This window comes from Thalassophryne amazonica, chromosome 5 (genome assembly GCF_902500255.1).
Source record: "Thalassophryne amazonica chromosome 5, fThaAma1.1, whole genome shotgun sequence".
In the NCBI taxonomy this organism is placed as follows: Eukaryota; Metazoa; Chordata; class Actinopteri; order Batrachoidiformes; family Batrachoididae; genus Thalassophryne; species Thalassophryne amazonica.
In genome coordinates, this window is record NC_047107.1 from 25,267,888 (window position 1) to 25,294,731 (window position 26,844).

Consider the following 26,844-nt stretch of genomic DNA (forward strand, 5'->3'; position numbering starts at 1 on the left):
ATTTACATTTGAAAAGAACTGTGACATAACACTCACCGTAATTCGTGGAATGTTCTTCTTTCCTTGGTATCCCGACATTTTGAGGATTCCTCAGACACTGTTGGCTAACGCTAGCTTAGCAGGAGCCGTTAGCTGCCGATGAAAGGAATGGATGCTGCGCGTGCAAACGACACCCTGCGCGAGCCGCTGTTTTCTGTCTATTTCACAAACGATTTCTCTCCAGGTACGCAATCCCACCAGAATAAATGTGCTCTGACTAAAAGTCTAGGGTTGGTTTTTAGTGCTAAATTAGGTACCTGAAGACGAAGCGGTGAATGGCCACAGAGAGGCAGCACGCATGCGCAGTGCCCCGCCCCGCTCCATCCTCAGCTCCATGTTTCTTTGATGTTGAGGAGGCACATCATTATTATATTATATTAATACTACCATCAATGCATTTTAAACTTAACTGGAGATATTTTTTTATATTTTTTTATATATATATATATATATATATATATATATATATATATATATATATATATATATATATATATATATATATACACACTAGCCAAGTTATCCATTCTAAGCACAGTAATAGAGAAAAATTTTAGACACATCATTGAATATTGCGATTTTAGTTAAGGTGTAGTAAGTTGCACTGCATTGTGTGTATGTTGTCATCATTCATTTTCATAGAGCACTTTGTGACATTCATGAGACTCAAGTGAATGATGATAAAAGGTGATAGCTTGTCTTATCACTGCAATGTCGTACACAGCAGGTACATTTTAATTGAAAAAAAGCGCATCTTAACTCGCACGTGGCACGCTGGCCCGTTCAGATTGTAATTAAAGTACACCCTCGACAGCTGTAAATGAAGGTGAAAACTCATTTGCACAGAAATTCTTTGATAAAATCTGTGATTTGTTTCTATGTCAGAATGTGCTAGAGCCTACTAGACAGAGAGGGATTAATTCCCCAAGTTGTTTAGACTTAGTCATTTCTTCCTCGCCAGTTGCAGTAGAGCATGTTAACGTTGGTTGTCCTATTGGTAATGCTGATCACAGCGTATTAACCTGGGACTTTCATATTAAGGTCAGTCATTTATGTACTTGTGAGTTATTTAGGTATGATTATAACCGAGCAGATTACGAAAAACTCTGTAATTTATTGAAAAATGTTGATTGGTCTTGTGTACTTACAAATGACGTGAATGTTGCATGGGAGTATTTTCATTCAAATTCAAATTCAAATTAATATTGCTGTTAATTAATGCGTACCTTTTGTAAAAATAACTAGTGGCGGCAAGATCAATCCACCCTGGTTAAATGTTTCCATTAAAAGGGCTATCAGAAGGAAATATTTTTCCTTTAAAAGATATCAGGAAACAAAATCTTACGCTAGATATCAAGAGTATGTTAAGGCCAGAAATGCTGCCAATAAAAAAAAACCAGGGCAGCAAAAAGAGAGTTTGAAAAAAATCTCTGTAAAAGGGTCAAAAAGAATCCCAAGGCTTGTTATATGTATGTAAATAATAGGACTAAAAACAGGTTTACTATCGAAAAATTGAAAAAATGAAAATGGCATGTTTATTGATAATGATGAAGAAATTGCTGTTAAATATTTTTTACAGTCGGTCTTTGTGAATTAAGAAGATAAAAGCCTGATCTGGTTTAATGATTTTATGAAATGTATTTACGGTGAAACAGTATGTGATCCCTTTAATTTTTATGGTCAAATTGTTGAACATCATGTTTTAGATAACATATTTTTCTCACCTGAAGACGTGAAAAAGTTGTTGCTTCAGATGAATGCTAATAAGTCGATAGGTCCGGACGAAATACATCCTCGAGTTCTTAAAGAGTCGGCTGAGGCCATCTATTTACCCTTATTTTGCATTCTTAGACGATCTTTTGACCAATGTAGACTTTCTGACACTTGGAAGAGGGCCAGTGTGACCCCAATTTTCAAGAAAGGTGAAAAGACCATAACAGGTAATTACAGGCCTGTGAGTCTGACATCACAGGTTTGCAAATTATGTGAAAAAAATCATTCGAGATAAGCTTGTAATCTTTATAGAAAAAGTGCTCTCGAACGATCAGCATGGTTTTCAAAGGGGCAGATCCTGTCTCACTAATTTACTTGTTACTCTTGAAGAATGGATGCAAATGTATGACGAGGGCTTACCCTTTGACGCCCTGTATCTCGATTTTCGAAAAGCATTTGACTCTGTGCTGAGTGCCAGACTCATTTATAAACTGCGAAAGTATGGTATAGAAGGAAGACTTTGTAATTGGATAGAAAATTTCTTAAGTGACAGGGAAGTGTGAAGTCCTCTTGGATGAAGGTCACCAGCTGGTGTCCCCCAGGGATCGGTCATAGGGCTGATATTGTTTTTGCTTTTTATTAATGATTTGCCATGTGCAATAAAGTCAAATTGTAAAATTTTCGCCGATGACACGAAGGTGTATCACCCCATCCTTTCTTTAGCTGATGGGGAAGACCTCCAGTCAGACATAGATAGTTTCATGGCTTGGTCTGAAGAATGGTTACTTGGGTTTAATGAAGGAAAATGTAAAGTTCTCCATATTGGTAGAAAAAATCCATGTTACGATTATTTTATGAATGAAAAACAATTAGAAGCGGTTTCAGAAGAAAGAGACCTAGGAGTGTTTATTTCTAAGGACTTATCCTTTTCCCGCCACATTGCTCTTTCGGCAGTTAAGGCCAATAGATTCTTGGGATGATAAAAAAGGGCCTTTTTGTTTATTGACAAAGACTTCTTCTTTTATACAAAACATTTGTTCGTCCTCACCTTGAATATTGTGTGCAGGCATGGTCACCATATTTGCAGAAAGACAAAAATGTTTTAGAGAAAGTACTGAGAAGGGCCACTAAGTTGGTTCCAGAATTTAAAAATTTGTCTTATGAGGATAGGCTCTTGCAACTTGGTCTCACAAGTCTTGAAGACAGACGAACTCGAGGTGATTTGATTGAAATATACAAAATTTTGCATGGCTTTGAGAATGTTGACCCCACTGTATTTTTTGAATTGAGAAGGTACGAGGTCTGTTAGAAAAGTATCTGACCTTATTATTTTTTTTAAAAACCATATGGATTTGAATCACGTGTGATTACATCAGCCAAGCTTGAACCTTCGTGGGCATGCAAGAGTTTTTTCACGCCTGTCGGTGACGTCATTCGCCTGTGAGCACACCTTGTGGGAGGAGTGGTCCAGCCCCCTCGTCGGAATTCCTTTGTCTGAGAAGTTGCTGAGAGACTGGCGCTGTGCTTCATCAAAACTTTTTCCAAAACTGAGGCACATCCGAGTGGACACCATTCCACAAATTAAGCTGGTTTTCGGTGAAAATTTTAACGGCTGATGAGAGATTTTGGATTGTTTCTATCGCTGTAAGGACTTCCCACGGAGCGGGACGTCGCGCAGCACTCCGAGGCGACGTCGTCATCCTGTTTCAAGCTGAAAACCTCCAAATTTAAGCCTCTGTTGACCTTAACTTCTCAGACAAAGGAATTCCGACGAGGGGGCTGGACCACTCCTCCCACAAGGCGTGCTCACAGGCGAATGACGTCACCGACAGGCGTGAAAAACTCTTGCATGCGCACGAAGGTTCAAGCTTGGCTGACGTAAAAATATATGAATCAAATCCATATAGTTTTTAAAAAAAAATAAAACAGTCGGTTTCTTTTCTAATAGACCTCGTATAGTGGCCTTAGAGGTCATGAATTGTGCTTGGAAGTTAATAGATCTAGATTAAATGTGAGGAAAGAATTCTTTAGTAACCGAGCAGTAAAGATCTGGAATAGTTTGCCACCTGAAGTGGTCTTATCCTCAAGTACAGATATTTTTAAAGCAAATTATGATCTGTGTTATAGTATAATGAATTCCACCAGATTTTGTTAATAGCTGTTTTTATTGAATGTTATGATTTGTTATGATGTGTCGTTATATGCAATCATGTATACAAATATTTTACACAATAAAATGAATTATGAATTATTATAATTATGTTACTACATAGTAAGTAAAGTGTGATGTTTGCTACCTGTCCCGAGTACCACGTGAACTGTGAAAATAAGGGCTTCAGTGAGCAGGTCGTGATTTAATATACAACAGGCCCGGATCCAGACCGGTTTGGACCGATGCAGTTGCATCGGTCAGATTTTTTTACGCATCTTTTGTCATCGGTAAAAAAAAAATCTTGAATAACCCCGAATAGTGCTGAACGTGTCCCCGTGGTGAACGCAGCTTTTTGGTGGTTTTCATGTCAACCTATAGTCCGTAAATTATACGGATTTTTCCGAGTTTCAGAGTCATACAGACGTACAAATAAAGTCGGATAGTCAGGGTTTGGTCTGCAGCGGGTCTGTAATCAACCGTTTCTGCAGCGCGACTCCACTTTGAAGCCGTGAACCATTGAAGCAATGCTTCAATCCACTAGCTTGTTGGTTCTTTGATTCGCTGCTCTTCAGAACCTGTAAGTCCGCTTCTTAACCCCTCTCAAAGCCATTAAAATACCGTGAGTCACTTTTGTGTGAATTAAAGTCACTAACTGGGACTCGTCTTGCTGTAGTCAAGAAACGAGAATCGTCCTCCGTTCCGTTGTCACAGCTCCAAACACTGCGCAGCTCTCTGCCGAGACAGTCTGGTTGGAATTAATAACTTCAAAATGAACTGCTGCTTTAAATAAAATGACACCTCTTACAAACGTAATACAGACAAGAAACTACAATCGGCTATTTTAAAGACACATCTTTTTGCACTGGCTTTTAACACAAGATGAGCTGAATACTGCCACATCTTTTATTGTTTTGTTGATTTATTTTGTTCTTGTATTTAACTAAATATAATTTTAATTCCTTTTATTGTACAGCACTTTGGGGCAGTGGTGACTGTTTGTAAATGTGCTTTATAAATAAACCTGACCTTGACCTTGACTAAAACATTTTTTTCATCCCAAAATGAAACGTGCTGTATTTCTTTACAAATTACATCCTGAAGTGAAGCACAGCAGCTGCAAGAGCCAGATGTATGGAAAGACATTTATGCCACTAATGTCTGAAAGGAAATGCTTTTCACAAAAACTAGATTTGTTTATTCCTATTTATGTCCAGAGATCAAGGATCCACCATATAGAGTTTATTATGTCCAAGGTTTAAGGCTCCAGTGACCAATTTCATATTTATTTACTTTAAGACTCAATAAAATGTTCAATTTCAATTCAGTTTCAATTTAATCGGCTTATAAAGTGCCAAGTCACAACAAAATCTAAATATACTAAAACAAATACATTACAATTGTACACATATCACAATTGTGATGTATTTGTTTTAGTATATTTAGTCATGGACATGATGAATATTGTTACCTGCTGGACTGTTTCTAATTTTGATTGGTATCAATGGAAACGGTCTTCTGTGAACTGTCTGTATCTCAGTATATTATTAAGAATATATGCAGTCATCTTTTTATTGATTTTTATCAATTGAGAAAAAAAAATCATATGTAGATTCAGGTATAATTGAAAGATTTTGGCAATAAATTTGATCCTGTTTACAGTCCATTTTTGTTGTGTTGTTTTTTTAGTACATCATATTTATAAAAATAAGAAGTGTTCACTATGATCCATGAAGTATAATAAATATATTAAAAGAAGTGTGACAGTGTATGTTGCACACGAATAAAAGAATGAAGATTATTGAAAAACAAGACACGTAAGATTTTTATTTTATCATTGGGCAAAAATGCATCTGTCAGATTTTCACTCTGGATCCAGCCCTGTACAAGGCTGGCCGTGTGTGTGTTCGTACATGTACGCTTCCAACCTCAGAACACCAGTGACCTCCCCTTGGTGCAGTTTGGTGTTGATTGCTTAATTACTGTGGCTGTGCATAGTGAACACACACACAGTCAGCTTGATATACATTTATAGATATATACATAGACACACTACTAGTGTGTTGCCCGTGGGAATCCACGGGTTCTAGATTGGGTTGTGTTTATAAAATAGGTAGCTGACATTTTTCAAGGGTGGTAATAAATTATGCAAAGTTCCTGTGAGGATTTTAACTCAAAGTGCAGGGAATTAAAATGAGAAAGTTCTGTGAATAACTATTTGGCAAATTTAGTTGATGCTATGTTTTACAACTGATAAAGTTGAGATATTTCCTTTGTTCAGAGCTTGTCTGGTTACCAGTGACTGATTAATGATGACATCAACACCATTATTCACTGTTGTTCGCTAATATACCTAATTTCTCCAAAAATATATGTGTATATACATTTTTCCACAAATAACCTAATGAGCAGAGATTTAAAATTGCTCAATGTAAATTCTTCTCACCTACGTTTGTAATCAAACATGCATTGTTATCGCATACATGAAATAACATCTTAAGATATTGCTGAAATGAACCACAACACAGTTGTGTACAACTTTGCATTTTAATGTTATGCTTCCATTATTCTGGTGATAAAGGTAACACACTTTAACACACCTTCAAGTCAGTCCACTTATTTTAGCACTGCTTAAATGAATAGCACTTGAATATGACATTACTGAGGGCCCCGCCCTGTGAGCAAGCATCTTTTTTATTAAATCAGGTTACAAAAATAAAATAAAGTCGCAACAACATACATGTGGTCAAATTGCGAAACCTGACCTGTCGATGCAACACCAGGAATCGAGACTAAAATGTACTTGTCCAAAGGCATGCAAATACTTAGAGCAAAGGTTACGCAATCTTCATCACACCTATAATCATCATCATCATCATGCCAACACGCCTTCTCTGGTTAGAACCCATTCAAGACAAAGGCAGTGCTCCAGCTTGATGCTTTTTTAAAAGCACATTTTGCTTCTAAAACACAAAGCTGCAAGTTCTGAAACATCTATACTGGAGAATTTGTGTCATAATGTTGGAAATGACTGAGTGTGAAGCTGAGATAAAAATGAGATAAAGGTGTTTAACGAGGCCCCTGGAAACGCCCTGATCTGTTGCGGTCTGTCACTAACAGCAAAACGATCATAACACACAAGAGTGAGACACATATGCATTAATATAACACAAATTATACAATTTCAAGACATTTATAATATATGGAGTGGGTCACATCTATATATTTAAATCTAATCAACATATATGTACAAAAAAGTAGGATAAATCACCAATGCGCAAAGGGGAATGTATAAACATGGCACTTTGCAGTCAGTGCTAAACTATGGATTAAAAGATATGTAGGACCCCCCCCCCCAAAAAAAAGCATATGGCCTGGTAAAGTGCCATCTGGCATCAGTTCCACTAAACACCATCACTCCCTCTTGCAAAACGTTTTGCTGCTACATACTGGATTAATTAAAAGAAGAAAAAATTAAATTATAATAACAATAATAATAATATAAAAAGCTTTAAAACAAACCCCTCAAAACAGCATGATACAATTCTGAAAAGTGACATATTTTCTACACCGGGTGTGCTGCATATTTTAGGTTCACAAACTTTGCTAACAGAGATTAGTGGACAAATGCATTTTAGGAATAGGCCAGATTTCTGACATCACAATGGGGTAAGAATTTTGAAAGTCTAAATTGCTGAAGCCATCTGACATCACATCCTTGTGTCGTGATTTAAGCTGAACAGGATGACAAAACCAGTGTGTGTTTTCTGCAGGTTTAAATGCAGTGACACCTGTTTGTAGCAGCGCTGCCCTATGTCAAAATGTGAAGGAGTGCAGTCACAGTATGTAAGGTGTCGTGTAACTATGCTGACATCAAGACAAAATCTAATACTGATTGGAAGGGGAATGTGGGCATACAACAGAGCAGGGGAGCAGTTCGACTAAAGGAGGAAGATTGAAGGACTCAGACCGGTGGAACATCCAGGCACTGCTTCACTTTCTACTCAGTATGAGCTGGTGGAGGCCGTGGCAATCCTTTTCCCGATGTACACCCTAGAAATAACAATCCACAAATAGGTGACACAAACAATTCAAATGTGAGACAATAATTTTAAGACTCTAATAAGAAGGTACAGTATTTTTGTGAAATCCAATGCCAGATTTATAAGAAGCGCACACTATAATCAGGTAGATCAATGGGATAGGAGTTGAGCTACCGTTACAGTGGGTTTAGAGATTTACTTTCAGTTTGAGTCTAAGGAAGAGAATTTTAGAAATTTTTATATTGAGAAGCCTGATTTATTTTTTGTATCTGAAATGCCATAAACAAATTAAAATGTGTGAAATACCAAGGGGCTGAATACTTTTGCAACCCACTGTTTGTAGACCTGGATTCAATTCCTGGTCTATGCCATTGGACAAGACACACCATCTGCATTGTCTCAGTCCACTCAGCTATAAAAGGGCACCAGCCTTGGCTAGAGGGGTAACCTGAGATAGAGTGCCGTCTCATCCTGGGTAAGTCAGACCCTCATCCGCTTTGTTGCTACAGTATCTGGATACAAGCACCATCACCAACGGGCCTCAGGACCAATATAGGACTTAGTTCTTTGTATTTTCTGTACATATCATTTAAAGTATTATGAAGGAGGCACTAAAGTAATTCAAGTAAAGCTTTGTTTCATTCATGGAGTCATCACATCGAAGGCAGTACACAGACGATATTTACTGATGCAGCAAGAGATGAGTTTTGGCACTGGCATTAAGAAGGGATCAGAATGTCCATAGAAACCGTTCCTCATGCAGCGTAATCCTCTGATCTGCTGTCCATCAGTGTGCTTAGTATGTTAAACACACGAACACCACTCCCAAAGTATGGCTACAGTGCGTCCTTAAGGGAGGGACTAACATAGCAATGGAGACAAAGTTTTTGATCAAATAGAACCGGTGTGTACAACCATGTTATAATTGTTAACTCAGTTCCTCAATTTAGACTCTTTTTACACTTGGACTTTGCAGCCAATTTGTATCCCTTTGAATTAAGTGGGATGAGAAAACTGAAGCCAGTGACTTTTTGCAAGTCATCCAGCTGCTAAATAGTGGAGCAGATAACTGTAACAATTGTTCATTTCTGGAAACAAGCAGTGAGAAGATTCATATATACATAAAACAGCATTGAAATCAGCTCCTAACTACTATCATAATTGAGGTTAGGGTTCAAATACATAAATATTATCTGTGTTTACAAAATGTGACTGTGAGCACACAGGGTGTATACCCTGCCTCATGCCCTATGACTGCTGGGACAGGCTCCAGCCCCCCCGTGACCCTTAAATGGAGTAAGAGGGTATAGGAAATGGATGGATGGATGTACTGTCAGCACAAAGCTGTGCCTCAAATACATGAAGTCAGATTTCCAATAGTTTAAAAATCATCAGGGGAAATTCTTGTTTTTCTCCAAGTTGAATGAAATACAACTCACCCAAGACCAAGTGCAAGAATATGTGAGATGAGCAAGGAGGGGATTAAGATGTTGAGAAACTCAGCAGAGAAGATGCCACCTTTCTTCATGACCCCAGTCTTTCTCATACTCAGGGACACGGAGCGTCTGGGGTGCCTGAAGTGGAACTCCCTAAGAGGAATCATCAGTGAGCACAAATCTTTATTTCGGCAGTGAAGATGACATCTGTGAACATGGCTGGAGGTCCATCTGCTTACTTTGGTGGAATGTTTTCTGGTCGACTGGACCAATCGGCAACCCAGTCTACTTCCTTTTTCAGGAGAATATCTTCGTCTTTGTCCTTCTCTGGACCATCATCTTTGCCCTGAAAATGTGGAGGCACATAATTAGACTTTAGATAAAACATTTAAAGAACATTAGAAGTGAAATACAACTGTTTTTACATTTTACCTGACTGCCTTTGGAGCTTGGCATCTCTACGTCAAATGTTATCTGACCCTCATCCTGATCTGGAGTTGGAGGCCTGTACGGACTGAGTCCATACAATGCTGTGATTAAAGCAAATCTAAGAACAACAAAAGAAATAAGGGCCTGGATTTGACATTTACCTATCACAGGAGGAGCTACTTTGGCTGGATTCATGTTGTGCATCGAGGAGGATCTTCTCCATATCACCATTGTGGATAGAGGAGGATGATGGGACATGCTCCAGTCCTCCCATCAGGGTTTCATCACCCTCAGGAACAACCTCCAAGGTCTGCAGGGTTTGGCTCATGGCAGCATTTGCATTTATTTGGTCTGCAGCAGGTGTCATGAATAGGTCAGTCTGCAAACTCTGGGCTCCTGTGTTCCCATTCAGCTCTAGTTCAACCCAGGAGCCTTAGTAAGACAAACGTCAAGAGCAGAAAAGTCATGGGATGGGGAGGCAAGGACACTTTACACAAAGTGCTTTTCAAACCCAGGAATCCCATCACACTGCCAAACAAAGAGGTCTAGAGGGTTGCAGGAATAAATGGACTGCATTTATATAGCGCTTTACATTTATGCCTCACATTCACCCCGATATCAGAGTGCTGCCATACACTACACACCGGGAGCAATAGGGGATTAAAGGCCTTGCCCAAGGGAAGGCGGGGATTTGAACCCATGATCTTCTGGACTCAAGCCCAACACCTTAACCACTAGACTATCACCTCCCCTGTTGAGGCATTTCAGGAGATCTGAAATGCCTCAACAATTTAGTGGTTTGCAAAACCAGAACCATCAACCTAAAATGTGTCTTAGCAGTGGCGGTTTTTAGTACGGGCGATGCGGGCCGCTGCCCGGGGCGGCATTTATGGGGGGTGGCACCGTAGGCATGAGCACTAAAAAAACAAAAACAAAAAAAAAACATCACCACCACAAATTGGTTTTCTTGTCGCAAATTGGTTTTCTTCCCAGGCTCTTGCCTGGGAAGTAATTCAGTGTAGAACCTCCACTGGTCCTTAGCACTGCTACCTCACAGCAAGAAGGTCGTGGGATTGCTTCCCGCCCTTTCTGTGTGCCCTGCATGTTGTCCCCTTGTCTGTATGGGTTTCCTCCTAGGGATGTGAATCTTACAACAACTCACGAGTTAATTTGACTCCGATTCTTGGGGCGATGATTCGATTCAGAATCGATTTTCAATTAAAAGAGCTGAGAAATAGTTATATTACTTAAAAAAATGTTTATGTTTAAGAAAATGCAGCTTTACAAGGTTGATCAAGTGATTCTAGATGTAAATTTACTTATTTGCTTTGCTTGTTCGGAGTTGGCTGGCAGTTTAGCGAAACGCTGGTTAGTAGTCGGCAAAGACCGCTGCTCCACTTCTTTTAGCTCTGGGTGATGGCATAGCATGTGGGCTTGTGGATTTGAAGTGTTTCTGAAGTACTTGACTTTCATTTTGCAGATTTTGCACACTGCATAAATCGTGTCAAGCTCCTTCTCAGTGTTGCCGGTAACGCGTTAACGTTACTTAGAGTAACGCGTTACTCTAATCTGACCACTTTTTTTAGTAACGAGTAATCTAACGCGTTAATCTTTCCAAATCAGTAATCAGATTAAAGTTACTTCTCCATGTCACTGTGCGTTACTATTATTTTTCATTGTGGGTCGATAGCAGCATTAAACTGGTCTGTGGGCAGGGGGTCGGGGTTCGACTGAACTGCCCACTTTAAGCGAGCTGTGAGCTTTTCATCCACCGCTTTTTTGCAGCTGCTCGACTCGTCCTCACCTCTTAAAGCGCGGTGATCAGCATACCTGCACTGAGCTTTACAAAGACATTTTTATACTTTTTTTCCTCCTTTATTTAGAATTCTGAGCTGAGCCGCTCTGTATCTGGTCATTAAAAACAGCTGATCCTCGGCGACGCGTCAACAACTAACACTGTTTTCCACTCAAATGCACCTAAACTCTCTTTCTGAGGACCACATGATGTGAAAAACGCAATAAAACTTTCTTACCTGTAAATCTGGTCATGTTTTCTGCATAAATAAATGTAATCCATTCTTTGTGCTCAAACGCCAAAGCAGGGGCGAATCCAGATGGAATGTGGGCGTGGGGCAAGGATCTGCCCCCCCTCACAACACCCCTAGATTAAAGGTCCAGTTTTGAAGCCGTTTTTTACTACAACTACTAATATTGCTTAAAATAATAATAATTTCGACAAGTAAAATGTTTAGAGAGAATTTAAATGTTAGAAAAATGTTAGAATTTAATAGTTACATTTATAAAAAATGTAGGTTCGAAATTGCAAGTTTTACTGTTACAGTGCTGTCAACAGTTAAATATGAGGTCAAGAAAGAGGTCTTTATTTTACTTTTTATAAAACAAGTATTTATTTTCATTGAAGTCAAGAAAGGGTGACTATAAAGTGAATTTGGCAAAACAGGTATCATTGTCATGTTGAGGTGGCAGAGGTTGTTGTCGGCAGCTGGGAAAAGTAACTAAAAAAGTAACTAGTAATCTAACTTAGTTACTTTACAATTGAGTAATCAGTAAAGTAACTAAGTTACTTTTCAAGGAGTAATCAGTAATCGGATTACTTTTTCAAAGTAACTGTGGCAAACACTGCTCCTTCTTACGCAGCAAATAATAAAATCCAAATGCACCCAAACATTTGCCTTCAGCAAAGACGGTGCTGGCTGAATTAGCTCTTTGTACGCCATGCTAAGCTGCAGCTCACGAATGTTTGAAGAACGCCGGACCCTCCCCTCGCGGGGACGCTGTAGTATGGCGGCCGTTGCTGACAAACAGTACACGCAGCGAGGTAAGCAAGAAAATGTTAAAAAAAATGCTTTTTAAAAATCGATTCTTGGACATTTTGGATCGATTCAGAATCGTAATAAATAAGAATCGCGATTCAGACGTGAACAGATTTTTTCCCGGCACCCCTATTTCATCCAGGCACTCCGGGAAAATTAGTTTCCTGACATCAGTGGTTGGTCGGTATATAACACACAAGTAACTAACGTGTGTGGGTTTTACAAATAAATCTGTATTTGTAAATGTCATTTTTTTTAAGTGTAAAAAAAAAAAAAAAAAAACGGCAGTTTAAAACTGAAAATTCGGTTTGTTTAAGTGATCAGCACTTTAGTGAATATGTGGCAATTGCTTTCACACTGCCATGAACACTGCCATCTAATGGATGCCAGTAGATTGCAATTTTCCATAATGCACTGCAGCATGTGTGTCTGTCAGTGCTTAATTTGGAAAGTGGGAGGTTCCCGGAGCGCAGAGGATGGGTGGCTCCGGTGCAGCAAACAAGAAGGGGGGGCATGCGAACAATGCGTGCGCCACACTTAAATAAACTGCACACCCACACAAACACGCACAACACCTTCACAAATGACACTAACCATCCTGCCTTTTTCCTCAAAAATTACTAATTATGTTTGCTGTCTGTCTATGTACGTTTCTGTCACTTTGCGCTCTTTTTCATACTTTTCCCTCGTTTCAAAAGTCACCGAACGCACTTTACCATAATATATGCAACATATAGCATACTGTTGGAAGCAGGGTTCTTGGCTTGCTGTCAGTGTTGAAATTTTCAGAGTGAGGGCTTACATGAGAACTTACTGTAATGAGAATCAGCGGCGCACTAGTGTGAAAACTTCCGTGTTTTTCCTTGCGTTATGACATCACAGGCTTACGTTTACCATAATACACCATATATCATTGGACAGCCCTTGGTGTTAGCTTAACATGCACTTTGAACATATGGAAAATATGGCGGGGCGCCATCGCCGTAAGATAAAGGGATAAATAGCTGGCAGAGCCAACGTCAGAGGTTCCAGAGCACGCGTTGCCCTATGTTTAACCTGCGTGGAACTTCATAAACACAAACAAATTTCAGACATCTTACATATTTATTACTCTGCAACAATGGTACAAACTGTTTTGTCAAAGACATAAACAGGGCATAAAGAGCAATTGACTTTCACACCACAATGACACGAACAGGAGCGATCGCAGCTCACGTGCAATTCCCATTGAAAATAACAGAAAGACAACCTGAGCTTCTCACGTTACATAAAACAAAGACAATAACAACGTCTAAAAACCCATATAATATATTCACACGGGCTTTAGGCACAATATACAAAGAGATTTATCTTGCAAAATTAACGCTGTTGTCGCATGCAGCGGTTAAATTGTCTCAATGCATTTCTCAATGTCATTGACATTTGCAGAAGTTTCGTGAGTTTTCTGAATTTTGTGAGATTTTGCAGATTTGAAAACCTCTATCGGTGTTTTGCAGTTGTGAATCTCGCGCCACCCTCGCTGTCTGTGACTCACACGAGAAATCAGTTTCAGCAGAGTTCCGGTGTCACAGACCGAACGGTCCACCCAGCCTCCACTACGCATGCGTCATTTTGGTGCTCGGAGATAGAGTCTCTTCACCCAAAGTGATCAAATGGATTAATGGGATTATTAACCATCAGATGACAAGGTAAAACTTCTTAAATCATTCGAAACTCAGTTTTAAGCAGAAACAAGGCTGTTTTAAGCAGAAATGAGGCAATACTTGGCGATGCTTTGAAATGACTGACATGCAGTGAACGCATCAGCTTGCAGCCCATGTAGCTCTGATCGCTTCCTCCATCTTTTATGATGAAATAATGCTGAATTTATGTGGAAATGATTGTTGTACAAAAGCTTCAGATATCTGTCGCTGAGATAGATGATGACTGGAGTGCAGTTTGAAGCAGAAACGAGGTGATAATCAGTGATGCATGCACAGTGAAGGCAAGGTGGACCGATTTTTACACGGACCGTTCGGTCTGTGAAACCGGTTAGGGCACAACATAAACAAACGCCGTGAAGTTTGGACAACATCGGGGCACAGCAGACGTTCATCACAGGTGCTACACCTCCTCTACATAACCCTCTCAACTTGGGAGAACGTGTTATCATCATAATCATCCATGAATTCACTGAATCAACGCCATCCACGTCCTCGTTAGTCATCGTTTACATGCGCTGTGAGACGCCAGACCAAATGGTCCTCCCCTAAAAATCGGTCCGCCTTTTGCATCTGTGTCATTTCGGACCACAGCAGCACGTATGAGAAGGAGTCTCTTCGCCCAAAACAATCAAATGGATTAATGGGATTAGTAACCATCAGATGTTAAAGGTAAGGCCCTCTTAAATCATTCTAAAGTCAACTTTAAGCTAAACAAGGCGAAATTCCGTGACGCTTTGAAATGTCCGACGCGCAGTGAACGCATCAGCTATCAGCTCGTGTAGCTGCAGTGCTCTGATCGCTTCCGCTGCCTTATTATAATGAAATAATGCTGAATTTATGTGGAAATGATTGTTGTACTAAAGCTTCAGATATCCATCGCTGAGATAAATGATAAGTGGTGTGCAGTTTGAAGCAGAAATGAGGTGTTAATCCGTGAACCACATTATCAGGGGTACCGATTTTTAGGGGGACCATTCGGTCTGCGACACACCGGGACTCTGCTGGCACTGCAGTGCATTCTGGGAAATGCAGGGGGCGCCAGGGGATTATGGGAAACGTTGAAGGTTTAACTACCGAATACGGTGAATAGATTCGTTGGGGGGGCTCCTCATTAGCAATCCCATGGCCCCGCCCCTAAATTGCATCATCACTCCTTTAACAGTGTCTACACCTGAAAAAAAATTGAAGATTTCAAATTAAAAATTTCAAGTCAACATTCATGATTGCTTTCCACTGCATTAAAAAGCGTGTGCCTAATTTCTGCTCCTTGACCTAAATTCCCCCCAACACTCAATCAACATACTGTGGTGGCATCCTGCCCCGTTTTTCACAAGCCGGGTGGATCTATATAACCTACAAAAGCCAGCACAGAATGTATATATAAACAAATAAATAAAAAGTAGTCTCCAGCCGTGGGTCTCTGGGCGCGAGCCGCAGTGCACAGAGATCAGGTTTGCACTCTCAACCACGCCTTCGTTTACCTTTAACAAAAACGGCTGTGAAAGCACTTCACATTTAATGAAACGTGAAGCCTGATAACAGCAGAACAGAACACCAACGTTTATTTCGTTTTTTGTCTCGAACTTGTTTTCATTCTCGATAAACCCACCCTACACCGACTCCCTGAAGTGATTGGCTACCGATGCAATCAATCAATTTTTATACGCAACTCTATTGGTCAAACAACATCAACATCATGGTCCGCGGCCTCCACCCCTTTGAAATAGGAAATTCAAGATGCGAGCTAACTTTTACAATAATACCGTGATTTAACGATTGTTTTCTACAACGCGAGCACGCGTGACAGACTGGTAAAGTACGGCTGTCACCATGAAGCTTGCAGAAAGTAAATAAAGTACGCACCATTAAGGCCGGGCTCGTCGTTATTGTTTCGTTGAGCAGCAACGGTGGACATGTTGACTCTGCACCTAAACGCCACACCAACTCAAGTTTGTGCGCATGTGCAGAAATCGTCCCGTTATTTTCTTCATATATATTCTGTACCCGTGACAGGCTTTTTATTTAATTAAGTCATTAATTAATTTTAGTCTAGCATGATGCACTCAGAACCATGAGAACATGTAAAATTGCATTACCAAAATACACCGTTTAAAGGCTTCACATGGCAAAACAAACAAACAAAATAATAAAAAACTTTTTAGCTGCCTTAGTTAAATATGGTTGGTTTATGTTAAAATTCCTCAATGTCTGACAGTTAATGACTGTATGTACTGTAGAAACTGCTCCAACACCTTTGGGCTTCTGTGACGCCCATTCTGTTGCACTCCCACTTTGATTGATTAATTTGCAGTTTAAAACATGACACTTTACAATATTATTTATAAAACAACAAAGTACTGACACATGAGATAAAGTGGCTATGATAATACAAGAAAGTTAAATGAATTATTTGCATGGCCCTGAATTGGGGGCTATTGGAGTGCTGGTCAGGTGGTGGCTGGTTGGGGGTGATGCGGGGTGTAGTATGCTGTGGGGCTGCGGGGGGGGGCTCCACTTTTCCATTACCCAATCCCAACTCCCCCCCACCCCCCACCCCCCCCTTCCACTGCAGCTGTTTGGTTGGCTGACCTTCTTGCATCTTCATCATGGTTCCCATTGGCTTGTGGGATTCCCAGGTACTTGTAGCTGTCCTGTATGTCTGCTATCCTGCCTTCTGGTAACTCCACACCCTCGGTCCGGTTCCCCTTCCCTATCTTTGCCACCATTTGGCCACACTTATCCAACCAGAATGACATCCCATCCTATATCCTCACTGTAGATTCTGGTGAGGTGCCTTGTTGGCCTCCAGTGATGTCTTCCACAGTCCCACTGAGTTCCTGATGAAGGTTATCCGTGCACTGTTAGCCTTGTATAGTGCCAAGCACTCCAGTATCCATGTGTGAGGCATTGAGTCATAGGCCTTCCTGTAGTCAATCCAGGCTGTGCTCAGGTTGGTCTGCCTGGTCTCTGAGTCCTGGTGTACTACTCGGTTAACCAGTAGTTGGTGCTTTGAGCCTCTAGAATTGCTTCTGACGTCCTTCTCAGCTGTGCTCATGTGTTAACTCATATGCCTACTCAACTTGGTTGCTATGACACCTAATTGTAGCTTTCATGTTGTGGAGAGGCAGGTCATTGGCCGGTAGTTTGAGGGTGCCATATCAGGTTTGACTGGCAAAGCAGGCTGGACACAAATGCAGGACGCAGAATCGCAGATACACACCTCTGTGGTTTAAAACCATTTACTTGAGATGTTAGCTGGAGTTGGTACATAGAAAGGCAGTCCAAAATGAGCAAAAAAGATCAAGCTTGGGTGTGGTTGAGGCAAGACAGGTGGGTGGTCAAAGAACACAATGAGGCAATGAAGGCAAGGCAAGGCAAAAACACACACACACACACACACACACACACACACACACACACACACCACACACACACACACACACCACACACACACACACCACACACACACACACACACACACACACCACACACACACACACACAACAGAGCTAGAAGGAAGGCACATCAATCTGGCAAAGGACTCCTGTGCCGGTGGTTTCAGATCACTCACTTATTAAGTTTGAGGTGCCCCCACCTGTTGCACCCATATCTGGAGGTCGTACCTCTGGAGCCTACCGGTGCTGGACATGGATGCCTATGGATTACAGACCCAAGGTGGACTCTATTTCAGTTTCAATTAAGGACTCTGTTTTGTTGCTATTCTGTTTTTTCTGTTTATGTTTTCCAGTTCTTCGTTTGTTAAGAAAGTCGTGTGCAATGTCTAAAAACCTTGTAACTGTTAGAATGGCCTAAGCAGTGGAGTACCCCTCTGGTTCTGGTCTGCTTGAGGTTTCTTCCTCATTATCATCAGAGGGAGGTTTTTCCTTACCACTGTCACCTGTGTGCTTGCTCAAGGGGTTAGTAAGGTTAGACCTTACTTGTGTGAAGTGGACTGAGACAGCATTGTTGTGATTTGGCACTATGCAAATAAAATAAGTTGAACAACAGCATCTCAATAATGTTTGGCAAGACACATAATATTCACTATGTATCTATGTTGCGTTCACACAAATGACATGGATCTGAGTGCTGATTCACTAACACTAAATTTTTAATCAATATTGTAAGATGGTAAAACGTGGCTGTACATTAGGCAAGTCATGATCCTCAATTTACCGAACCGTTGCAAAATACAAGTGGTGCACATTCTTAAATATAAATTGCCTGTAAGGGGCAAGTCACACGACTGTCAGTCCATTTTATTTTCACCAAAAGTTAATTTCTTAAATGACCATCAGCAAGATGGCACCGCAGACAGTTGCCTCTGTGTTTTGTTGCACATTTCTTTGTTTTTGTCTGTTACTCCTGTGTTATGCAACGGTTCGCGGATCTCATTCCCCCCACTCTGAGCTCTTGAAGATCAGGGGAATAACGGCAGCAGATTTGTTTCCCCTTTTTTTTTAAAGCCTTTAGTGGATTTGTTTGGCATTTTGGCCAAAGGTGTCCTCACCTTGGCCCGCGCAGTGAAATGCTGCAGGAGGGGGGAGACTAGCAGGAGCGCTTGTTCGGCTGCACCACTGTGCCCACCGTACACCGCTACCAGGAATATTCCTCTCCAACTTGCGCTCTCTGCAAAATAAACTGGTTGAACTACAGTTACTGGTGGGAAAAAACTGAGATTTCACCACATCTGCTATTTTGTGCTTCACGGAGATGCAGCTCGTGGATCGATACCGGACTCTGTGCTGCAACTGGCAGGCTTCCAACTTTTCAGAGTGGGGCGAGATGTAGCACTCTCTGGCATAATGAGGGTGGTGGAATGTGTTTTTACGTCAACAGTGGCTCGTGTAACGATGTAACAGTGATCTAACAGCACTGCTCACCTGATCTGGAAACTTCTTTTATTAACTGCAAACTGTTCTACTCGCCCCGTGACTTCTCCTCATTGATCCTGACATCACACTACCGGCTAACGTGCATGAGTCACAATGCATGCTCGCCGACCAGATACTGTGTGTGAAGCAGACTAACCCGGACATATTGTCCTAGGTGACTTTAACAAAAGTAATCTCTCCCACGAACTTTCCAAATACAGACAGCTGATCAAATGTCTGACCAGAAAGGAGAGAATCAGCCGATATTTTTTTTTTTATGAATAAAATGTTCTTTTTTGAACCCTTAACAAAAAGGTATGAGCTAAAAGCTGACGCTTTGTCCTCATGATTAATTTTTATAACAGAGAGAATTTTCAAGTTCAAAAAATGCAGTCAAGAATTAAACCTTTGTGAAATTAGCAACTACATATCCTTAAAACGAGTTGTGAAATACATCTGATCTTGTACCTCTTTTTGCTGCAACTTAGATAGGTTCAGGATAAGGATACAGATCCTTATAAACTTAATTGTATGCTTTTGTCAGCTGATCAGTGCAGTGTGACGGCGAACTACGGGGGCCGGTGATGAACATTTAAGCAGGGGTGTAAGCAGCTCTCAGTTGAATGGAGTCAGAGCTCCATTTACTGGACAACTGGTGCAAGGACATTTTACATTGCCAACACAAACATTATTTCAGTAACTGTTTTATTAGAAATTATCGGCGTTCTATCGGCAAAATTTCGCCGATAGTGAGTACTTTGAAAAGGGCTTATATCGGCTGATAATATCGGCCGGCCGAATATCGGTCGGGCTCTACTTAGGTTAGGTGAACTCGTCACTCTGAATTGATGATATGTTTGTATGTGGCCCTGTGACAGACTGGCAGCTTGTGTGAGGTGTACCCTGCCTCTTCTGTTGGGATAGGCTCGTCCATAACTCTTACTTTGAATAAGTGGGTACAGAAAATGAATGAATAACACTGTAAGTGTGGCAACCTTGTTAACCCATATAAAGATAGCAACACAGAGTTAAAAATACAACAAAATTGTCATATTTAGCAGGACTTACCCATCCATCGCCATTACTACTGAAATTATAGTTCTTGCAAAAACCTCACTAGATTACCAGTTATGAAATGCCAAAACCCAAAAGTCACATTCCACCGCTAAGTGGAAACTATCATTTTGCAATAGCATTTTGGGACATTTTGAAAACATCAGTTAACTTTTGTAAATACGTAACATCACCTGTGGATGCTGGTACATAACCTTTAAGATCTGTACAAAATCCTCTATATAGAGGCTCAGCCTGGACCGCTGTGAAACTTCACTTGTTAATTTCCTATCATATGACTGTCAGCCAGTTTTCATAAAAACTGATGGGTTGGTTAAGATTAGCCTAATATCTGTCAACTAGTCAAGTCTATACTAGATACTTCAGATACCTGTTACTCATGGAGGCTGAGGATGCTGGGAGACCACCGCTGCTACCCATGCAATAAATATAAATACCACTCCTGAGAGTTACACACATGCTTCAGTGTTTAGTGTCCATTTCACAAAAATAAATAAGAAAAAAAAATCACAGAACTTAAATATAAGCAGTTGTCAAACACCTGCTGATAGGATGCTGCTAAACCATCCGGAGGCTCAACACACGTTTAACACCGCCCCAGTAGGGCAGACAATTTACATTTGAAAAGAACTGTGACATAACACTCACCGTAATTCGTGGAATGTTCTTCTTTCCTTGGTATCCCGACATTTTGAGGATTCCTCAGACACTGTTGGCTAACGCTAGCTTAGCAGGAGCCGTTAGCTGCCGATGAAAGGAATGGATGCTGCGCGTGCAAACGACACCCTGCGCGAGCCGCTGTTTTCTGTCTATTTCACAAACGATTTCTCTCCAGGTACGCAATCCCACCAGAATAAATGTGCTCTGACTAAAAGTCTAGGGTTGGTTTTTAGTGCTAAATTAGGTACCTGAAGACGAAGCGGTGAAGGCCACAGAGAGGCAGCACGCATGCGCAGTGCCCCGCCCCGCTCCATCCTCAGCTCCATGTTTCTTTGATGTTGAGGAGGCACATCATTATTATATTATATTAATACACCATCAATGCATTTTAAACTTAACTGGAGATATTTTTTTATATTTTAATATTATTAATATATATATATATATATATATTATATAATATTATATATATATATATATATATATACACACTAGCCAAGTTATCCATTCTAAGCACAGTAAGAGAAAAATTTTAGACACATCATTGAATATTGCGATTTTAGTTAAGGTGTAGTAAGTTGCACTGCATTGTGTGTATGTTGTCATCATTCATTTTCATAGAGCACTTTGTGACATTCATGAGACTCAAGTGAATGATGATAAAAGGTGATAGCTTGTCTTATCACTGCAATGTCGTACACAGCAGGTACATTTTAATTGAAAAAAGCGCATCTTAACTCGCACGTGGCACGCTGGCCCGTTCAGATTGTAATTAAAGTACACCCTCGACAGCTGTAAATGAAGGTGAAAACTCATTTGCACAGAAATTCTTTGATAAAATCTGTGATTTGTTTCTATGTCAGAATGTGCTAGAGCCTACTAGACAGAGAGGGATTAATTCCCCAAGTTGTTTAGACTTAGTCATTTCTTCCTCGCCAGTTGCAGTAGAGCATGTTAACGTTGGTTGTCCTATTGGTAATGCTGATCACAGCGTATTAACCTGGGACTTTCATATTAAGGTCAGTCATTTATGTACTTGTGAGTTATTTAGGTATGATTATAACCGAGCAGATTACGAAAAACTCTGTAATTTATTGAAAAATGTTGATTGGTCTTGTGTACTTACAAATGACTGAATGTTGCATGGGAGTATTTCATTCAATTCAATTCAAATTAATATTGCTGTTAATTAATGCGTACCTTTTGTAAAAATAACTAGTGGCGGCAAGATCAATCCACCCTGGTTAAATGTTTCCTTAAAAGGGCTATCAGAAAGAAATATTTTTCCTTTAAAAGATATCAGGAAACAAATCTTACGCTAGATATCAAGAGTATGTTAAGGCCAGAAATGCTGCCAATAAAAAAACCAGGGCAGCAAAAAGAGAGTTTGAAAAAAATCTCTGTAAAAGGGTCAAAAAGAACCCAAGGCTTTTATATGTATGTAAATAATAGGACTAAAAACAGGTTTACTATCGAAAAATTGAAAAATGAAAATGGCATGTTATTGATAATGATGAAGAAATTGCTGTTGAAATATTTTTTCCAGTCGGTCTTTGTGAATGAAGAAGATAAAAGCCTGATCTGGTTTAATGATTTTATGAAATGTATTTACGGTGAAACAGTATGTGATCCCTTTAATTTTTATGGTCAAATTGTTGAACATCATGTTTTAGATGACATATTTTTCTCACCTGAAGACGTGAAAAAGTTGTTGCTTCAGATGAATGCTAATAAGTCGATGGGTCCGGACGAAATACATCCTCGAGTTCTTAAAGAGTCGGCTGAGGCCATCTATTTACCCTTATTTTGCATTCTTAGACAATCTTTTGACCAATGTAGACTTCTGACACTTGGAAGAGGGCCAGGTGACCCCAATTTTCAAGAAAGGTGAAAAGACCATAACAGGTAATTACAGGCCTGTGAGTCTGACATCACAGGTTTGCAAATTATGAAAAAATCATTCGAGATAAGCTTGTAATCTTTATAGAAAAAGTGCTCTCGAACGATCAGCATGGTTTTCAAGGGGCAGATCCTGTCTCACTAATTTACTTGTTACTCTTGAAGAATGGATGCAAATGTATGACGAGGGCTTACCCTTTGACGCCCTGTATCTCGATTTTCGAAAAGCATTTGACTCTGTGCCGAGTGCCAGACTCATTTATAAACTGCGAAAGTACGGTATAGAAGGAAGACTTTGTAATTGGATAGAAAATTTCTTAAGTGACAGGGAAGTGTGAAGTCCTCTTGGATGAAGGTCACCAGTGGTGTCCCCCAGGGATCGGTCAGAGGGCTGATATTGTTTTTGCTTTTTATTAATGATTTGCCATGTGCAATAAAGTCAAATTGTAAAATTTTCGCCGATGACACGAAGGTGTATCACCCCATCCTTTCTTTAGCTGATGGGGAAGACCTCCAGTCAGACATAGATAGTTCATGGCTTGGTCTGAAGAATGGTTACTTGGGTTTAATGAAGGAAAATGTAAAGTTCTCCATATTGGTAGAAAAAATCCATGTTACGATTATTTTATGAATGAAAAACAATTAGAAGCGGTTTCAGAAGAAAGAGACCTAGGAGTGTTGATTTCTAAGGACTTATCCTTTTCCCGCCACATTGCTCTTTCGGCAGTAAGGCCAATAGATTCTTGGGATGATAAAAAGGGCCTTTTTGTTTATTGACAAAGACTTCTTCTTTTATACAAAACATTTGTTCGTCCTCACCTTGAATATTGTGTGCAGGCATGGTCACCATATTTGCAGAAAGACAAAAATGTTTTAGAGAAAGTACTGAGAAGGGCCACTAAGTTGGTTCCAGAATTTAAAAATTTGTCTTATGAGGATAGGCTCTTGCAACTTGGTCTCACAAGTCTTGAAGACAGACGAACTCGAGGTGATTTGATTGAAATATACAAAATTTTGCATGGCTTTGAGAATGTTGACCCCACTGTATTTTTTGAATTGAGAAGGTACGAGGTCTGTTAGAAAAGTATCTGACCTTATTTTTTTTTAAAAACCATATGGATTTGAATCACGTGTGATTACATCAGCCAAGCTTGAACCTTCGTGGGCATGCAAGAGTTTTTTCACGCCTGTCGGTGACGTCATTCGCCTGTGAGCACACCTTGTGGGAGGAGTGGTCCAGCCCCCTCGTCGGAATTCCTTTGTCTGAGAAGTTGCTGAGAGACTGGCGCTGTGCTTCATCAAAACTTTTTCCAAAACTGAGGCACATCCGAGTGGACACCATTCCACAAATTAAGCTGGTTTTCGGTGAAAATTTTAACGGCTGATGAGAGATTTTGGATTGTTTCTATCGCTGTAAGGACTTCCCACGGAGCGGGACGTCGCGCAGCACTCCGAGGCGACGTCGTCATCCTGTTTCAAGCTGAAAACCTCCAAATTTAAGCCTCTGTTGACCTTAACTTCTCAGACAAAGGAGGGGGCTGGACCACTCCTCCCACAAGGCGTGCTCACAGGCGAATGACGTCACCGACAGGCGTGAAAAACTCTTGCATGCGCACGAAGGTTCAAGCTTGGCTGACGTAAAAATATATGAATCAAATCCATATAGTTTTTAAAAAAAAAAAAACAGTCGGTTTCTTTTCTAATAGACCTCGTATAGTGGCCTTAGAGGTCATGAATTGTGCTTGGAAGTTAATAGATCTAGATTAAATGTGAGGAAAGAATTCTTTAGTAACCGAGCAGTAAAGATCTGGAATAGTTTGCCACCTGAAGTGGTCTTATCCTCAAGTACAGATATTTTTAAAGCAAATTATGATCTGTGTTATAGTATAATGAATTCCACCAGATTTTGTTAATAGCTGTTTTTATTGAATGTTATGATTTGTTATGATGTGTCGTTATATGCAATCATGTATACAAATATTTTACACAATAAAATGAATTATGAATTATTATAATTATGTTACTACATAGTAAGTAAAGTGTGATGTTTGCTACCTGTCCCGAGTACCACGTGAACTGTGAAAATAAGGGCTTCAGTGAGCAGGTCGTGATTTATACAACAGGCCCGGATCCAGACCGGTTTGGACCGATGCAGTTGCATCGGTCAGATTTTTTTACGCATCTTTTGTCATCGGTAAAAAAAAATCTTGAATAACCCCGAATAGTGCTGAACGTGTCCCCGTGGTGAACGCAGCTTTTTGGTGGTTTTCATGTCAACCTATAGTCCGTAAATTATACGGATTTTTCCGAGTTTCAGAGTCATACAGACGTACAAATAAAGTCGGATAGTCAGGGTTTGGTCTGCAGCGGGTCTGTAATCAACCGTTTCTGCAGCGCGACTCCACTTTGAAGCCGTGAACCATTGAAGCAATGCTTCAATCCACTAGCTTGTTGGTTCTTTGATTCGCTGCTCTTCAGAACCTGTAAGTCCGCTTCTTAACCCCTCTCAAAGCCATTAAAATACCGTGAGTCACTTTTGTGTGAATTAAAGTCACTAACTGGGACTCGTCTTGCTGTAGTCAAGAAACGAGAATCGTCCTCCGTTCCGTTGTCACAGCTCCAAACACTGCGCAGCTCTCTGCCGAGACAGTCTGGTTGGAATTAATAACTTCAAAATGAACTGCTGCTTTAAATAAAATGACACCTCTTACAAACGTAATACAGACAAGAAACTACAATCGGCTATTTTAAAGACACATCTTTTGCACTGGCTTTTAACACAAGAGCTGAATACTGCCACATCTTTTATTGTTTTGTTGATTTATTTTGTTCTTGTATTTAACTAAATATAATTTTAATTCCTTTTATTGTACAGCACTTTGGGGCAGTGGTGACTGTTTGTAAATGTGCTTTATAAATAAACCTGACCTTGACCTTGACTAAAACATTTTTTTCATCCCAAAATGAAATGTGCTGTATTTCTTTACAAATTACATCCTGAAGTGAAGCACAGCAGCTGCAAGAGCCAGATGTATGGAAAGACATTTATGCCACTAATGTCTGAAAGGAAATGCTTTTCACAAAAACTAGATTTGTTTATTCCTATTTATGTCCAGAGATCAAGGATCCACCATATAGAGTTTATTATGTCCAAGGTTTAAGGCTCCAGTGACCAATTTCATATTTATTTACTTTAAGACTCAATAAAATGTTCAATTTCAATTCAGTTTCAATTAATCGGCTTATAAAGTGCCAAGTCACAACAAAATCTAAATATACTAAAACAAATACATTACAATTGTACACATATCACAATTGTGATGTATTTGTTTTAGTATTTAGTCATGGACATGATGAATATTGTTACCTGCTGGACTGTTTCTAATTTTGATTGGTATCAATGGAAACGGTCTTCTGTGAACTGTCTGTATCTCAGTATATTATTAAGAATATGCAGTCATCTTTTATTGATTTTTATCAATTGAGAAAAAAAAATCATATGTAGATTCAGGTATAATTGAAAGATTTTGGCAATAAATTTGATCCTGTTTACAGTCCATTTTTGTTGTGTTGTTTTTTTAGTACATCATATTTATAAAAATAAGAAGTGTTCACTATGATCCATGAAGTATAATAATATATTAAAAGAGTGTGACAGTGTATTGTTGCACACGAATAAAAGAATGAAGATTATTGAAAAACAAGACACGTAAGATTTTTATTTTATCATTGGGGCAAAAATGCATCTGTCAGATTTTCACTCTGGATCCAGCCCTGTACAAGGCTGGACGTGTGTGTGTTCGTACATGTACGCTTCCAACCTCAGAACACCAGTGACCTCCCCTTGGTGCAGTTTGGTGTTGATTGCTTAATTACTGTGGCTGTGCAAGTGAACACACACACAGTCAGCTTGATATACATCTATAGATTATACATAGAACACACTACTAGTGTGTTGGCCCGTGGGAATCCACGGGTTCTAGATGGGTTG

General features: G+C 39.9%; 2 protein-coding genes across 2 annotated transcripts in view; both read right to left on the bottom strand.

Annotated features, from left to right (window-relative positions):
- dpysl2a (dihydropyrimidinase like 2a) overlaps window positions 1-356 on the bottom strand; it is a 57,627-nt gene extending 57,271 nt beyond the window's left edge. The window contains exon 1 of the mRNA XM_034169821.1: window positions 37-356. Coding sequence (XP_034025712.1) covers window positions 37-78 — 42 coding nt within the window. The 5' untranslated portion in view covers window positions 79-356. The remainder of the gene's footprint in view (window positions 1-36) is intronic.
- A 6,757-nt stretch (window positions 357-7,113) lies between these two features.
- Window positions 7,114-16,302, bottom strand: LOC117510199 (BCL2/adenovirus E1B 19 kDa protein-interacting protein 3-like). The gene is made up of 6 exons (XM_034169822.1): window positions 16,210-16,302; window positions 9,971-10,241; window positions 9,813-9,894; window positions 9,620-9,726; window positions 9,384-9,533; window positions 7,114-7,954 (listed from the first exon to the last, which is right to left on the bottom strand). Exons 1-6 carry the CDS (start codon window positions 16,259-16,261, stop codon window positions 7,906-7,908), a joined length of 711 nt encoding a protein of 236 aa, XP_034025713.1. The 5' UTR covers window positions 16,262-16,302; the 3' UTR covers window positions 7,114-7,905.
- Between the last annotated feature and the right edge of the window lie 10,542 nt (window positions 16,303-26,844).

What these genes read in the sequence shown, in the direction of transcription:
- LOC117510199 (XM_034169822.1), bottom strand. Translation starts at nt 16,261, where the DNA reads ATGTCCACCGTTGCTGCTCAACGAAACAATAACGACGAGCCCGGCCTT. An exon ending in AGTAGCTCCTCCTGTGATAG is followed by an intron (nt 9,895 to 9,970) that starts GTAAATGTCAAA and finishes GTATGGACTCAG; the next exon opens with TCCGTACAGGCCTCCAACTC. An exon ending in CAAGCTCCAAAGGCAGTCAG is followed by an intron (nt 9,727 to 9,812) that starts GTAAAATGTAAA and finishes CCACATTTTCAG; the next exon opens with GGCAAAGATGATGGTCCAGA.